The sequence below is a fragment of the Balaenoptera physalus genome (genome assembly GCF_965194825.1).
Source record: "Balaenoptera physalus genome assembly, chromosome: 19".
NCBI lineage: Eukaryota > Metazoa > Chordata > Mammalia > Artiodactyla > Balaenopteridae > Balaenoptera > Balaenoptera physalus.
Genome location: NC_138900.1, coordinates 49,389,349 through 49,406,436, shown reverse-complemented (window position 1 = coordinate 49,406,436; position 17,088 = coordinate 49,389,349). Strand labels below are relative to the sequence as shown.

General features: G+C 50.4%; 2 protein-coding genes across 8 annotated transcripts in view; both read left to right on the top strand.

Moving 5' to 3' along the window:
• RANBP10 (RAN binding protein 10) overlaps positions 1-9,016 on the top strand; it is a 67,688-nt gene extending 58,672 nt beyond the window's left edge. For all 3 annotated transcript variants that reach the window (XM_082439633.1, XM_082439632.1, XM_082439634.1), the window contains 8 exons: positions 491-603; positions 2,063-2,171; positions 2,272-2,420; positions 2,613-2,817; positions 3,867-3,988; positions 4,485-4,630; positions 4,948-5,059; positions 5,499-9,016. In XM_082439633.1, coding sequence (XP_082295759.1) covers positions 491-603; positions 2,063-2,171; positions 2,272-2,420; positions 2,613-2,817; positions 3,867-3,988; positions 4,485-4,630; positions 4,948-5,059; positions 5,499-5,629 — 1,087 coding nt within the window. In that variant the 3' untranslated portion in view covers positions 5,630-9,016. The remainder of the gene's footprint in view (positions 1-490; positions 604-2,062; positions 2,172-2,271; positions 2,421-2,612; positions 2,818-3,866; positions 3,989-4,484; positions 4,631-4,947; positions 5,060-5,498) is intronic.
• A 1,822-nt stretch (positions 9,017-10,838) lies between these two features.
• The window catches only part of GFOD2 (Gfo/Idh/MocA-like oxidoreductase domain containing 2), a 38,432-nt gene continuing 32,182 nt past the window's right edge, over positions 10,839-17,088 (top strand). For 2 of the 5 annotated variants that reach the window (XM_082439717.1, XM_082439716.1), the window contains exon 1: positions 10,841-11,025. The gene's annotated coding sequence lies outside the window, so the exon portion shown is untranslated. Of the gene's footprint in view, positions 11,026-11,053; positions 11,638-17,088 lie in introns of those variants that run through there. The other 3 variants (XM_082439719.1, XM_082439718.1, XM_082439720.1) reach the window with 3 other exon arrangements.

Here is a 17,088-nt window from a genome sequence, read left to right as displayed (position 1 = left end):
CCGGGCGTGTGGGGCACCTGCAGAGGAGCTCCTGTGTCTGTAGAAGGTACGCACATGGCATGCATCATCACTGGGCAGCTGCCAGACTGCTCGGCTGACTGCCCATCCAGGAAGCCCTCATGGAGACTCTCGGCAGTCTCTGGGTTTGCTGCAGGTCACAGGAGGCAGCCGCTTCTATAAGGAGACGGTATGTGCCTCTGTATGTACTTTTGTTTTCATACTTGCCCGCCTGTGGGCAGTATATCCCAGAGAAACTGCAGCCACTCCTCCAAGCTGTGAGGACAGATGTGGTGACCTGCCCCTCTCCCGCCTGACTGCATGAGCACTGGGGGATGTTCTCATTTTGTTTCAGCCCCTTTGTTATTCTGTGGAGGTTGCACCTTTAAGATATGTTTAGGGAAAACCTAACAGGGAGATAGTCTGTCCCATCAGGGGGTTGGTGAGAAATGCAGTTCTTAAGTGTCACCTTGAGCGTTTCCTTTTTTTCTAGCATGGTCTCATCTTACCTGGTGCATCATGGGTATTGTGCCACGGCCACGGCTTTTGCCCGAATGACTGAAACCCCGATTCAGGAAGAACAAGCGTCCATAAAGAACAGACAAAGTAAGGTTGATTCTCCTCTCCCCTCTCCCTCCCTCTCTCACCTGTCCCTAATTCTGCTCTCTGGCTCATGGCAGCCTTGGGTAACCTGTCAGGAGTCTGTTCAGCTCAGGTCCTCACCAGAAGACCAGCCCACAGCCCAGCCCCAGGCCCTTCTTCTGTCGCTCTTTCAAGGCCGCACTGTCCAGAAGGACAGTCCAGCAGCATGGGACTGTCTCGGTGCAGCCTCCCTAGTGCATACTCTGGTGGCCTGGCGCAGGCTGGGGCCTGGTGTGGCTGGATCTTCCTCCACGCTTTTTTCCTTTCTCCTGCATCCTGGATTCCACTTAGCCTCCTGTTCACGGTCTTCTAGAAAGAGTGTGTTTGCATCTTACCAGTTCAGTGCCCTGCCTTTGCCACCATTTACTCCACCTTAGTAGTTCTGCCTGCCCCTGGGCGGAGAGGGGACTGAAGCAGTCAGACATGGGGAAGGCTGATGCTCCGTGGCCACTGGGGTAGACCTCTCTCTGCTTCCCGCCTCTGGTCCTGGGCTTTGCAGACAGACAAAGAAGGAGGCAAAGGACGCTTTCCTGGTGTTCATACTAGCCTGCATACTGCGTGTTTGGGGCTCTTTTGTGGAAGGAGGGTGCTGGGAAAGGGGAAACAGCCCAGAAAGAAGATAGGAAGAGGAGAGGAGAGTGAGGGAGAGTAGGTGTGTGTGGACACGTGTGTCTGTGTGTGCCTGCTTGCGTCACTCTGAGCCTGTCGTCTCTGTGTATGTGCATGTGTCTGTGTCTCCCAGAGAAGCCACGCCCAGTCAGACAGTCGGAAAGGGATCCCAGACTTGGGATCTACCCAGAAGTCGCTCCCAGCAAGATGCACCAGGCCCCAGGGCAAGAGCACGATGCCTATGGCCTGAGAGTTGTCAACGTCAGAGCTGCCAGTGTGAGGAGGATGACCTCCTCTCTCAGCAGGGGGCGCGCCGCAGCCCCTGAAGACCACCGAGACATGGGCCCTGGCCCAGAATCCATGAGCTCCCATGCCAACCCCCTGTGAAGCCTGAGGAGAGAAGTCTGTCTGAAGAGGAGCCTCTCAGGCCACGAAGCTGCCCGGGTGCCCATCCCTAGATTATGCTCCCACAGCCAGGACCTCTTCCCCGCCCGGGTCCCTGGCAACCTGTACTCCATAGGAGCAGGCCTCCAAACTCAACCTGCTGCCTCTGGGCTAAGAGCACCCCGCTCCATTTTCCCCTCTTATTCTTTGAGGACTACCTGACACTTGACAGAAACCAGGATCTATTGTGGGGCTGGATGGCCAGGTTGTTTCTTCAGCCTCTTCTGTGAGCATCTCAGTGGGCTTGCCACTCTGAACCAGCCCACCTGACTGTCAGCTGGTCCGTGCTTGGGGCTGGCAGTGTGTAGACGTGTGGCTGTGAGGAAGGTCTGCGGCCCCTCGCTCACTGCCGCATTCTTGCTCTCTACAGAGATCCAGAAGCTGGTGCTGGAGGGCCGTGTGGGTGAGGCCATTGAGACCACACAGCGCTTCTACCCAGGGCTGCTGGAGCACAACCCCAACCTGCTCTTCATGCTCAAGTAAGTTTGGGGCACCGTCAGGTCCCCCACAGCCCAGCTGGTGGTGGGCATACACAACCCGGACCAAGCCCAGAGCGTTGCTGCTCTGCTCCTTCTGCAGGTGCCGACAGTTTGTGGAGATGGTGAATGGGACTGACAGTGAGGTCCGCAGCTTGAGCTCCCGAAGCCCCAAGTCCCAGGACAGCTACCCTGGCTCCCCAAGCCTCAGCCCCCGACACGGCCCCACTAGTTCCCACATGCACAACACAGGTCAGCCACTCTCCAGAGGGCTCTGGGAAGAACTGGTGTGGAGAAGCAAGGCCACCCATACACCCTTCCCTGGGATGGGCTCAGGGCTTGCTGCTGGATTGGGGGAAGGGAAATGGGACCACTGTAGTTATTCCTGGGGCCCTGCTTGATGGCAAGCTGCCCCTCCTCTTCTGACTGTTCCCTGGCTTTTAGGAGCAGATAGTCCCAGCTGCAGCAATGGCGTCGCTTCCACCAAGAGCAAACAGAACCACAGTAAATACCCTCCGCCCAGCTCCTCCTCTTCCTCGTCGTCGTCCTCATCCTCCTCATCTCCATCCTCAGTCAATTACTCCGAGTCCAACTCAACAGATTCCACCAAGTCCCAGCCCCACAGCAGTACCAGTAATCAGGAGACCAGGTGCCTGTTCTGCTCTGCTTCTTCCTCCTGCCTTCTGCTCTGCGCCCACTGCAGCCTGTCCTTTGAGCGCCACCCTGCCCTTTACCCCACACCTCCATCCCAGGTCTGTGCCTGGAATAGTAGCCGCTGACCCACCAGGCCTGGCATTGGCTCCAGCTTCTGGTCCAACTCTTTTTTTTTTTTTTTTTTTAATAAATTTATTTATTTATTTATTTATGGCTGCAATGGGTCTTCGTTTCTGTGCAAGGGCTTTCTCCAGTTGCGGCGAGCGGGGGCCACTCTTCATCGTGGTGCGCGGGCCTCTCACTGTCACGGCCTCTCCCGTTGCGGAGCACAGGCTCCAGACGCACAGGCTCAGTAGTTGTGGCGCACGGGCCCAGTTGCTCCGCGGCATGTGGGATCCTCCCAGACCAGGGCTCGAACCCGTGTCCCCCACATTGGCAGGCGGACTCTCAACCACTGCGCCACCAGGGAAGCCTGGTCCAACTCTTGATTCAGCTGCCACTTTCCTTGGCCCTGTCTTTCTCCAGAGGCACTGACACTGAGAATGTGGTTGCCTCCAAGGATACCAGGCCTGTCAGAACCCCCAGGGTCTATTCTAAAGGAGCTTTTACGGGGCTTAGCTTGTGGTCAGCCAGGTTGGGCAGGCAGGGTTTTTAGGTTGCAGACTGTAGGTGGCTTTCAGTAGCCCTCCAGCATGCCACAGGGATGACCTGGGTTTGGCTCCCAGAGATGCCTATCAGGACTTACCTGCCCTGGTCATTGGGGGTCAGGGGGTGTATAGAAGGGGTGTGCCAACTCAGAGGAGGGCCAGGGTGGGGACGGTCACGGAGGCAGCATGGGGACCAGAGTGGGAGTGAGGTAACAAGCCTCTGGGATGGCTGGTGTCACAGTAGGGCCCAAGTGTTAGAGCCTGGGAAACCTGGGAGCTGTCCTTCATGCCCTTTGGGGACCTCAGTTTACCCACTGCATACTGCGGCTAAAACCTAAATGGAGGCTGCTCCAGTCACATCCCCTTTGCTAACTCCCACCTCAACCCTTCTCCACAGCGACAGTGAGATGGAGATGGAGGCGGAACATTACCCCAATGGTGTGCTGGAGAGCATGTCCACACGCATTGTCAATGGTGCCTACAAGCATGAGGACCTGCAGACGGATGAGTCCAGCATGGGTAAGGCCATGCCCCCGCATGGTGTTCCACAGGCGGCATTGCTCAGTCCCGGTGCCCTCTCCCCTCTGTGGGGGTTGGGATGAGCAGGCTTTGGTGGCTTGAGAAGCTCTATCCAGATCTGGTCCACTGCCTCCTTAGCCAATCATGAATCGGTGCTTGAGGTGGGAAGGCCTCAGCCTGCTGCCCAGAACAAGTTCCCAGCATTTGTGGCTGGAGGGAGTTGAACACCCTTGCATCTTGCAGATGGTGGGAAGAGGGCAAGCTTTGAGTCCTGTCTGACTCCTAGACCATGGGCTAGGTGGACGAAGAAGAGCTCAGCTCTGGATGGTCCACCTGCTCCTCTCCGCCCTCACTTGCCTCTAGCAGAAGCTGCACCACCCCACCCTACCCCCCAGCCAAGGTCCTTCTTGTCGTGTTCTCTTTGGGGTCCCCACCCTAGTCCTCCCTTTCTCTCTTTATCCCTCCTGATGTGTTCTCTGCTGGGCTCTGGGTGCAGATGATGGGCATCCTCGGCGGCAGCTCTGCGGGGGCAATCAGGCGGCCACAGAAAGGATTATCCTGTTTGGCCGTGAGTTGCAGGCACTGAGTGAGCAGCTGGGCCGGGAATACGGCAAGAATTTGGCCCACACGGAGATGCTGCAGGTACAGAACAAGCCAGGCCCTCATACAGAATGGGCCCCCATTTGGTGGTGGGGCAGGGTGACTGGGAGGGCACTGGGGGCAGGCAGCAGCAACAGGACAGTGTGGGCTCTAGTCAAGTCTACAGTGGGGAACAGGACATTCAGGGTACACCCCACCCTCTCTAGGTTCTGGGGAGGACACAGCCCTACCTGACCCTTCAGTCGGGGTATGTTGTGCTCTCCGTGGGCATCACACAGGGCAATGTATCCCCCTGGAGCCATGGAGGAGGGGGTGCGTGGTGCGTGCCACAACCCTCTCAAGAATGCCCTGTCCTTTAGGATGCCTTTAGCCTGCTTGCGTACTCAGACCCCTGGAGCTGCCCAGTTGGCCAGCAGCTTGACCCCATCCAGAGGGAGCCTGTATGCGCTGCCCTCAACAGCGCCATTTTAGGTAAGTGGATCTAACAAAAACAGAAGCTGGCCTATGAGTACCTAGGTTGGCCCCTTCACCCCTCCCTAGAAATTGCTGATGTTTATCCAAATCTGGGCAGTGAGCTCTGCCCAGAGGCTCTCTGGTGACCCATAGGACTCTTGGGCTCCCATAGCTGAACCTAAACCCTGACCTCCCTCTGCCCAACTGAGTTGGCTGGCTAGATCATGATGGGCCCTAGACTATGACCCTGGGCCTTGGCTAGCTCATTGCTCTAAAGAAAGCTGAGATTCACAGGCAGGGCCATGGCCTGGTGGCTGGGACACACTCACACAGAGACACATGAACGCTCTGTTCCAAGAGATTCTGTCCACTCCCCCAACCTTCTGCTCCCAAGGGAACTTTGACTTGGGCTTAGCCCTGAGCAGGGTAGTGACCAGGCCTTGTCTCTTCTCCACAGAGTCTCAGAACCTGCCAAAGCAGCCCCCTCTGATGCTTGCCTTGGGCCAGGCATCTGAATGTCTACGGCTCATGGCCCGAGCGGGCCTGGGATCTTGCTCCTTTGCCAGAGTCGACGACTACTTGCACTAGCTGACCACACTGTCTGGCCCCACCTGGCCCTCCCTCGGCCCCAGGGCTGGAGCAGCCCTGCCCTCCCTCGGCACCTGGTGCAGGGACCTGGAAGCCACGGGCAGAGTCCACTCCTCCTGCCTGGCCTCCCCCGTTCCCTTCCTTCCTTCCTTCCTTCCTTCCTTCCTTCCTTCCCTTCCTTCCTTTCTTTTTCTCCCACCCTCAGTCTCTCTCTCTCCCCCCTTCATGTGCAGCGGCCTATGACACAGTATTGTCTGGTTACTTCTATTTTGAAAGAAGGGGTTTGTTTTGAGGAGAGGTTGGGGTTTTTCAATCTTTTTTTTTTCCCCTCCTGACTGAGCCACCAGTATTTATCTCTGGAGAGTTTGTGCTGAGCTGGTTTCTGCTAATTTAGTGGTGAAGCCTATCCAAGTTGGTGATAGCTTATTATTTTCATAAGTAAAAAAAAATGAGATTATATATATATATATATATATAAATATATATATTAAAAAAAGACACAGTATTTATCGTAGTGTTAGTGGTCCAGCACCTCTTGGGTGAAGCTGTCCAGACACCATATGTTTTTGAGTCCAACTCATTAAAAAAGAATCATCTCTGTCACCTCAGCCAAGTGATTCGTTTATTTCAGGCTTCCCCTTTGTTGAGCCACAGGCCCAGCTGCAGCCTAGGGAAGCCCAGTAGGCTTTGGGGGCCACATAGTGGGCAGGTCAGGCTAAGCTGGTTTGCAGCATCTGAGAGGTGTGGGTGCCTAGGCCCCTGAGAGCTGAACTGAGCAGAGAACTGCAGGGCCAGGGGTCCAAAGAAGAGATGAATTGGCCCAGGGCTACACAGCAGAGCAAGGGAGTTAGAGGGTCCTTGGCTAGCACGCTATCTACCATTCTACCCTGCCTCTCACTGCCTGCCTTGCCTCTCTCTCTCTCCCCTTTTCAACATCCTGCCTACCTTTGTTGTTAAGATGGCCAAATAATTCAATTACTCTAAATTGATTGCCTGGAAATTACCTGCCTTTGACCCGAGAGCTGCTGAGTATCAGGCTGCGGGGAGGAAGTCTCCATACCCAGGACAGAGGCCCTTGAATACAGGGGCTGCCTTCTTCCTGCCTGGATCTTCACCGTCTCTGCACAGCTCTGATGGAATTGATGCTTTCTGTTGAAAAGCCAGGACCTTGTGGAGACAGATTTTTGGGCTGCCAGTCGCTGGAGTGGATGGAACCCTTGACCCCCTAGGCCAGGCCTCACTGTAGCTGTGCCAGGCAGCTCCTTTGCAGTTTGGCCCCGGCCACTCTTAGGAAAGACTGTTAAGAATATTTGCTGGCCAGAGGAAAGGACCTCATGGGCTTTACAAATGTCCCACCGTCCACGTCAGACGGATCCTCACAGCTAGTGGGTCAAAAACAGTCCCGGTACTGCCATCAGGGAATCAGGAGAGGAAGGGTTACGATGCTGCCAGGACTTAGGCCAGCCATCTGTGGAGAGGACAGACTGCCCAGGAGGAAGAAAGGGAAGAGGCCTACCAGAGGAGCACCAGGATGGGCTGGGATTTCCCCATCGGCCTCACAGTGGGAGGGAGTGCCCAGGCAGCCCCTGCAAAGGGGCAGGGTCAGAAGTCGGGCTTCCAGTCCCTGCCTGGATCTGGGCTGGCCAAGCTCCTGCTCTCCATCAGTGGATTCAGGAATGGTTGGCGTGGCCTGAGATACTCAGTGCCCACCAGGACTCGCTGGACCTACAGCTGGACAACAAGAGAAATGATTGAGTTGTACTAACTGCTGGTGATGGGCCCAGTGGCCCTGTGCTCTCCCAGAATTCTGCCCTGGGACATGATCCTGTAGGCTGCTGCTTTTTTCTTGGTCCCTACTAGGGCCCCAGCTGGCATCCCAGAGACCGCAACCCATCAGGGAGGTGTTGTCCTGTCTGTAAAGGAAATTCATCCTGTGCAAACCTGGGGATGCCTAGCTCCCAAACCAGGAAGTTGGAAACATCAGGCTCTTAAAATGGTCAGAAGCAAGCAGGATTGGGAATTAAAACCAGAGGCTTTTGCAACTGGAATGAAGTTCAGAGAACATCTACTCCAACAATCCTCTCCTTTTATAGATAAGGAAACAGGCCCAGGAGATTAAGTGACTTGGCCAAAGTCACACAACAAATTAGGGCAGGACTGGAACTAACCTCATCCCTGAGGATTGGACAACACTGTTTAGTCCTAAAGCTGAATGGCGGGTGAGGGGTTAGGCTGGCGAGGCCTCCAGCAGTGTCTGCGCAGCTGGTACCTTCAGGGGTGTGTCAGGGATGGGGATGGGTGCCTGGGCTTGGGTTGTAGAGCGGCTGAGCGGCCCAGGAGGGCTCAGGACAGCTGTGTGCTGCTTGGGGTTGGGTGTCCGCCTGCCTCACACTCAGTACCCATGGCCACCTCCCCATTTTCTGTGCCTTATCTCACTGTTTCAGCTGAGTCCAAGTTGTTTACTCTGTTCCTCTCCAGAGGGGCTTTCTGTCCCAGTTGGACAGCATAACTTTGGGACATAAGCCTTTGCCCCACAAGCCGTGGAGAGGACCAAACTCAAGCTGCTTGAGCCCACTGTCTTGCTGATAGTCCAGGCCTGCCTGCCAGCCCGAGGAGCCCCTTATGCACACCCAGTCCTGCCAGCCTGCTTCCGGGAGCCGAGAGTGGGGAAGGCACCTGGGAGGAGTCTCGGTGAAGAGCTGAACTTGAACCAAGGAGGCAGGAAGAAGACCTGGCTCTGTTGGGTTGTTCAGCCCTGGGGGAGCAGCCTTCCCTACTTACCTTTTCCTCTTGCTTCACCAAATGGTCGCTCCTTCCAGAGCAGGAACTGGCGGACACGCAAAGAAAGCCAGAACCCCTATTCCTCACCTACATGGGTCTGTGGCTGGGTGTCGGCCGGCAGAACAGGGACACCAAGAGATGGAGAAGCGGGGACTGCCCAGCCTCCCAGCACCTTCCTACCCCTTAAGCAAGCACAAAGAAGATGAGGCAGAGACCTGTCAGAGCTGAAAGTTCCTTTGGTCGCTCACAACTCAGGTATGCACACTGTGTGGCAGCTGGGCAGGAGAGCCCTACTTGACCACCAGCCCCGTGCACACGGACCTGTGGCCAGATTGTGGACTCTGGCTGCCTCAGGCGCCGCCTCTTTGCATTGGGTTTTCCTCCATTAGTAACTACAGCCGACACAGGCGTCCTCCACGTTGTGCACACTGGTTCTGCCTTTGTCCTCGCAATTTGATACTTGGCATTAGCATGAAACTTGTGGGTGTGGGAGGGTTTAGAGAGAATTCTAACACAAAACATCCTATTAAATTGTACTTGAGAGATGAAAAAACTCCTGTTGTATTTTGACAGAATTATTTTTATTAAAATACACATCCATGAGTAGTCACGAGTGTCTGGTCTCTGTTGTGAGTCTTACTGGGATTGGCACCCTTAGTGTGGCACAGCCATCCTGGAGGGCTTGGCCCCTTCCCAGTCTACTTGTCGAGTGCCTAGGCCCCTGGTGTCTCAAGGATTCTCAAGACTTTTGCAAGACCCCAAAGAGCATAGATACTTAAAGCTTTGATTCTCTCCCACGAAACAGCTTTCATCTGAGACAAAGAAAAAGTAGCAAATACAAAAAGGTGGGCCATAGGACTTCTTCTCCTCAAAGTAAGATTTTAATGCATTCTAAATACGCTTGCTCCAAACACTGGTCAGAACTCTTCTGAGGGGTATTAAGGTTAGCTTCCTTTCAGTGTGAGGAAAAAGAGCTCATGCTCAAAATCCCAGTTTGGGTGACCCCAGAAAATTAACCTTTCTCAGCTTCATTTTCCCCATTCTTAACATGTTAGTCCTGCTTCCCTATGGTGACAGAGGATTACAGCATGCATAGGGCAGGGCTTGGCACCTAGGGACACAGTACATATGACCACCCTGCCTCCATGAGGATGCCCCCTAGTGTGACTGGCCTGCTCCTGCCTCAAGCTGCCTCCTCTGCTCCCAAGGCACCAGGGTTTTATGCAGAGGAGGCATAAAATAGATTATGCTGCTGTCCACCTGGAGACAAAACTAGAAGCAAAGAAACCATCTAGAAGGACAAGGCCAAACACAAGAAGGCAGGTTTGAGAAATATTTAGGGGATGTTAGCACCACAGGATGAGTGACCGGATGTGAGGGAGATCGGGGTAGCAAGAGACAAGGCAACTGCAGGCTTTTTGTTGGGGTGAAAGGATGGATAATATAGGGATATATTATCCACAAGATAATACAGCGAACAGAAGGGAATGGGTGGTGGCTAAAAGTCACTGGAGTGAGGAGGTTTGCTGGAGAGCATATAGATCTATCTCAGAGAGACATGTTTCCTGGAACTGGAAAAGGGTTCTGTGACCCAGTAAATAATGAAAGCTGTCATGGATGCTCACAGTGAACATCACCCACTAATTGAAAGCTCTAAAAATCCTATGTTAAGATGTGTAGCTTAACCCAGCATTTTCCAAACTTAATTACTACAGAATGCTTCCCTCAGGGGCATTTTACAGGACTCTCAGGGAAAAACTAGTGTACAGGGAAGAGTGGAGTATTAGATTAAGCACAAATGTCCTGGTTCTATAAGTAAAGCCACAGTAAATTCATTTCCCTCCAGACACATTTCCAACATAGCCTGTTTTACACTAAGGCTTACAGGTTTATTTCGCTGCTCTAGCGGACAGTTTGGTGAAACAAAGGGTAGTCCCGTTACAAAGTGGTATTTATTTGGGGGGAAATAGGTTCCAGTAAAGAGATCAGGAGGACTGAGGTCACAGTCTTGAAAAGCACTGACATGTAAGGAACAACCAAAGAACATCCAGAAGAGGACCCCAGACAAGCACGAAAAAGCGAGTCATTAGGAGTCAGAAAGCCGCGAAGTCCGGCGAATTCGAGAGAACTGTCGTTCTGCAAAGATACATCGTTATCCAGCAGCAGACCTTCCTTTTTTCTGGGACAACCAACGCCCACCACACTACTCAGAACCTCCTCGCTCTTGCTGCTGGGCAACGGACCGGAAAGAAGCCTAGGCTGGGAAACCTCTCCGCCTGCTGCCTCCACCGCCGGAAACGAATGACCAGGGCTTCCAGCCAGACTGCTTAACCTCCGCCCCCAACCAGCGAGCATGCGCAGCTCTCGGCCACGGCCCCTCCCTGCGCTGGTCCACCCCCGTCAGGGAGCATGCGCAGACCTCCCGCCGTCCCGCCCCTCCCTTTCTAGACCCCGGTTCCTTAGAAACCAGGCGGCGCGTTCCCGGTGGCGGCGCGCTGTATACCGGGGCCCGTGCGACCCCGCCAGCCTCCCTCAAGGAGGGCTGGTGGCCGCCGAGACCCGTCCAGACCCTTGGCCTCCGGTGCGGCGCAGGGCGGGGCATGCCAGCTTGCCAGGTGAGAGGCGGCCGGCGACGGCGGGTGAGGATGAAGAAGGGCATGGCGCGGCGGCGAGCGGGCGCCTGCCGGGCCTCCTCCGCGGCCCGGCGCCCGAGGTCGGAGGCGGGGATATGCAGAGCTGGGGCTGGAGGGGGCCGTTCTAACAGCCAGCGCGGGCTCGGAGTTCGGGGGTCGCCCCAGAGTTCGTCTTCCCGCCTCAGAAATAGGACCTGCAAGTTTGGTCGTAGAATTTTAGAATTTTGGCTCCTGGGAGGACCTCGGCCATAACCCATCCCTTTACTGGACGCGAAAACCTAGGCTCCCCCGCCCTGTGCCGAGCAGAACCCCCTACCTGTGTGAGGACCTACGCTTTGTGGATAAGAATGTGAGATATGGGAACCTCAGACAAAGGGCTTGTGGGGTAGCTGGTCCATCGTCCTTCAGAGTGAGATGGTACTTTGGGGGGATAAATCTTTAAGAAAAGAGCGTTCAGGTGGCAGGTGGGAGAAGGGACACTCCAGAAGGTGCGGTGGCTCTGCCAGTCCCGGAGTGTCCACTGGCCAGATCTCCCTGGGCCTGACCTACCTTTGAAGCTCAAGAAGGAAACAGATGGACTTGCGAAGACAAAAAGTGAGGTGAAGTATTCTCAAGGCATTATCAGATGAATGGTGAGGGAGGAAGAGGGGGCCGGGAGATCAGGACTTGTGAATGGTGGTATGAAGAGTTTACAGCAGCATCTAAAGAACAAGACAGGAATAGAAAAGTTTAAAGCTGCCTTGGATAGACACCAAGGAAGGTTATAAACCTTATTTATGTTCATTGTTCCCACAGTGTCATGCTGAGGGCAAGACACACGAGGAAGGAAGTAGGTGGCTTTTAGTATCCAGAAACTGGTCGCACAGGGCGCAGAGGACCTTTGTAAGCTATGGGGCACAAAGGTCTCAGAAGGAAGACCCCTGAGTCTGTGACCTTCAGTTGAACAGAACAACTGTTTAAATTAGAAAAGACACTTAATGCATTATTGTGATGTGGAGAGATATGGAGAAGATGGTAGTCAGGGAATCTAGATACATTCTTATTTATTTATTTTTGGCTGCCGTTGGGTCTTCGTAGCTGGGCGCGGGCTTTCTCTAGTTGCAGAGAGCAGGGGCTCCTCTTCGTTGTGGTAGGCGGGCTTCTCATTGCGGTGGCTTCTCTTGTTGCGGAGCACGGCGCACAGGCTTCAGTAGTTGTGGCACGCGGGCTCAGTAGTTGTGGCTCGTGGGCTCTAGAGCTCAGGCTGAGTAGTTGTGGCGCACGGGCTTAGTTGCTCGGTGGCATGTGGGATCTTACCGGACCAGGGATCTAACCCGTGTCGCCTGCATTGGCAGGCGGGTTCTCAACCACTGCGCCACCAGGGAAGCCCCTAGATACATTCTTGATAAGGAAACTCATTTCCTTCTGAAAAGCTACACCAGGGAACAAGAGTTTTAAGGCCATCCATTTTACAGAAAATGTGAAAAAGTTACTGCTTTTGGACTAGGAGTTTAGAGAATTTATCTGTACCAAGAGCTGAAAATTTTCAGCAGACAGTTCTATTGGTAGACACCCACCTGACCCCCACCATTTTACAGCTAAAGATTCTATTGTGAGAGACTTTCTCTTACCACCTGGTTGTTCCATACCTTTCCTATGGAATGATTGGTCTGGATCGGATCTGTTATTTTTATTTGTTGGGAAAATTCAAATATGTGATTTCTATAGTAATACTAGAACCCATTAGTAGTAGGATTAGCAATGAAAAAAAAAGTACTCCCCCAAAAGACATAAGTGTTTGTAATATGGGGAAAAGAAGTGTGTGATTTTTAAAAGATGGTCCCTGATTCTAATCATCGAAGTCAGTTTGTTGCTAGCTTGATAAAACTAATTTTCACTGTGTATTTGACTTTGCCGCAGGGTTTTTTGTTTTTGTTTTTTTTTTACCCCTCAGAGTGATAAGAGAAGATGCATTGAAAGTATGATAATGTTAATAGGTCAAATTAGTTTAAGGAAGAAAGCTTTGTTCTTCCTTTGTCCATAACTATGGCTTTTGCGGCTTTGCATTTTATTGACTTTTCTTCCATCTCTGGAAATATTTGTATAAATACCTCAAGAGATAATGGGGTTTTATCAGAAGGATACGTAATCTGTGGGGGAACGTTGGCACTGTTAACCAAATCCTGTCAGAAAAGCTTTATGAAAATTATTGTATTCTGTGTAGAAACCCTCATTACTTTAGCATTGGCCCAGATAGAAGACAGACAAGTAGGCCAAAATCAAAGTAGATGGAAGGGAGCAATTACCATCTGTGGCACTGGATAGGGGGTGGGAGGGTGCTTTGAATGTCAGTGCAAATACTTCCTTGAATGAGCATTTGGAGGAGATAATGCTTAAATGTGGTGAGTGTGCCCCATGGATTTGTGTGCATTATTTTAGCCCCTCTAATCAGAAAGACACTTGTTTTCAGAGGAGAAAGATGTGCACACTCTCAAAGTGTTTCTTCATTGCTATGGCAATGAAACCTTTGACAAATAATTACTTAACATCCATTCCATTTTCTGGGACAGCTGAGGGCAGTTATCAAACCTGGCCTGTAGTAAAGTAATCAACAGTATTTAACAGGCCAACTTACCAGATAAATCAGTAATGCTAGCAGGATTTACTTTCACTGAACTGCTTTTCTAGTTATACAATAAGAGGAGAAATAAAATGGGGACACAGTGTAATCTCATGTAGGAAGTTGTAATACAGAGTTGGTGTTCGGAAAACACAGGAATCAGCAACCACTCACTTAGAAGCAGAAGAGCCCTTCTGATGCCTAATAAGTCACTTGTGTGTTTTTATAATAGGAGGTCCAATTCTAGGATAAATCCACTATTAGAATTGGACAGTGTCTAGAAAAAAATTGGTTATTTTGCTGTATTTGAGAATTCGTTTACAGTATAGTAATAGGACATTATTTTTCTTATATACAAATAAAAGCAGCTTTGTATTAGTAAACTTCAGGACAGCCTAAAAGTCCAAATTACTTGAAAATTTAGATGTCAGGTGTTTTTAAGAGTGGGGAATGAAAGATAGTTGAAATAAGTTTGGGCTCGTGAAAATCAGAATGATAAAAGATACTGAGAAAAACATGAAAACAGTAAGACTTCCCAGCACACTAACGTTCACTTATGAATTAGCCATTAGGTCAGGAATGAGCTCATTAAAGTACCATGTCTTTAAACCCAGACAAAGGAAATGAGAAATGGAGTAAATATTTCTTTTTCATGATGATGGGAATGAACACTTAGAAAATAGGATTAAACATTAAGAAGGAAGAGGTGAATGTTCCTGCATTACTTAAATACACTCAAACTCTACCCTTAACACGTGTTCTTTAGTTCCTGCTCTTAGAAGGGGAATTGCAAGTAGTGCCTTTGTTCTAGGTACTGTCAGTTTTCAAGGTTGCCAGTGACAAAATGCCACACTCTTTGGGACCCAGGATTGCCAGGAATTGCTGTGGGGATACCTCAGTCTCCCCACCACCTCTCAGAGCCATTCCCAGAAGCTGCTTCTGTAACGGTTCCTATCTGTCTTCTACTATGAAAGATTAGGAACGAAAGCTTTGAGGAATGGGAACTAAGTACTGAGCACAGTCTTCCTTTCTGGCCTGGGATAACTCTGCTCCTCTCAAACTGTCAGCTCTCAATTTCTCATGAGAATAGATAATCCCAAAATACAACTGGAAACGCTTCTACTTGGCTTTGAGATTTACCATATCACTTTACAACCTCAAAATCTTTATTATAATGAGTAAATATTAAAACAAACAAACCAACAAACCCCTCCTGAAAGTTTCTTGCTTGTGTAAAGAATGATAGTGAACTTGTTTTCTCTCTGCGAGCCTTCACCCCTTCTTGCTCTCTGACTGTATTAAAAGTGGTGGAGGGAGAACAGTGGCAGGGACGGGGCAGCACTGATGTTTCCTAACTCAGGTGTCATGAACCAAACAGTAGTGCAGTTTCCTAGGATAATGAATTTACATGCATGTATTTGAAAGGTGACTGTACAGATCTTATGCTGCTTTCTAAGACTGCTATTTCTTTTGGTGCTCTTTGATGAATAGTTTTGACCCTTAGGGTCTCTTTTGGTGCTTGTTGATGGATGGTTTTGTGTTACAGCATCTCAAAGCACATTTTAGGATGTACGTGGTTAATGGTTTCTGCAGCTCGGTGGCGGTTCCTGCTAGGAAATGGTTATCATCTCAGAGGGGCCTCTCTGGGGGTGGCTCTGGGAGCCTGTGAGATGTGTATTTGTGTATTTGTCATCCAGGCATCCTCTCATTGTCAGGGAAATGGGGGATGGTAGAGAGATCAGCTGTACTTCCTGTTACTTTTCAGCCTTTTGCACTCATATTCCTGTGCCAGGTGCTAAGGGGACATAGCTTGCTTTTTGAAGCAATGGGGGAAATGATTGAACATAGTATTTCTTATCTGATCTTATTTTCGAAACTAAATCATTGTGCTTAAACGGCTGTTTTGGTTCCCGCAGCGGAAGGCTTGCTCCTGATCGTAGTGGTTATTCTTTTAAAATTATTGTCTTTCTTTCTCCTTCCTTCACTGCTTAATATTCCTGATATGCTAAGATTGTTGTCCAAAGAACATTTAAATGCCTTCAAGTAATTTCCAAATTATTATAGAAGTGTTACCAAATACCTTGAAGTGTTAAGTTTCAGGGACCTGTTATCTCCTTAATACAGTCTTGGTCCTGAAAGAGCTTAGAGTCTCAATAGTGAGGTAAGACATTGAGCGTCATTTAAACAATACTCAGAAAATTCTAAAATACTAAAATGAATGGCTATTTTCAGGTGGGCATATCCCATATACATCCTGTATTTTGCAACCGGCCTCCTTCATTACACATTAACCAAAAGGAAAACAGGAAAAAGGGGGTGGTATGGCAAAGACTGTCCTGAGATTAGATTATTTTACATCTCAGGTTTAACACAGCTGAACATGATCATGGCCTAGTTGGTAAGCAGTTTTCCGCATACAAGTGGAGATGTTTGTGAAGGGCACCAGGCATGTCCAGTCACTGGAGAACTACTCAACCTTCCTGGTGACCAGAGGCCATATAACAGAGTTAGAGAACACCAGTCAGGGTTGTTGTGTTCTGGGGTGCCCTAAGAACGTCCTACACCCAAAATCTGAAGGAAGGCAGATAGGTAATTCTCTAAAGTGTCTCTCGCTGCCATAGAAATAGCCATTTTCACAGCAACAGGATGCTTGTATCCATATAGAAGGTGGAAAACACAAAGAAAACCTTAGTAAATTAGGTTTGCACATTGAAAAATGTTTTATTATTATAATTAAAAACTCATCCTCTTCTTGGGATTACAGGTAAAACCAAAGTATGTAATGCACCTCACTCCAGGGTTGGCTACTTCACATGCATCACAGCCAAGTGTGCTTTACCTCAGCAAAGGCAGAGTCTTTGTCACATGCCTGCCACTCATTGTGTTCCTCTGTCAAATTATTCCTTGGTATTCAACGGTGGGTGTAGCAAGAAGTGGAAACTAAGCTCCAGGAACCTGACCTGTCTGGATCACTGCTCTGTGCCCCACCTTCTGGCATAATGCCTGACTCATTGTTGCCCTTACAAATATTAGGGAACGAATGAGGAAAGAACTCTGGTGACTGGATATTGTACCATTAAGTGGGGTGAGGGAGCAGAGGAGAAGGAGAGGAAAGATGATTTTGGGTTGGGAGAAGCTCGTAGGTCTCTCAGGTGGGATTTCCAGTAGACACTTAGAAGTATAGAGCCAGTTAAGAACGTTTTCATGGAGTGACGTTTTCTGAGTGAAGTTGAAGGATTAGATAAAATTGCTCTGTGAGAGAGTAGGGCTGAGGATGGAATTTTCAGGTTGATGTCAGTCTAGAACTCATTGTTAAGGCAATCTTTGAAAAAATAATCTTCTTGTTATTGCCAGACTTTCAAAAGCAATAAGGAATACAGCTGGTAGATAAGTACTTTTTCTTACTGTAATCATCAGCTGAAACTAACTTTCAGATCTAATAATTA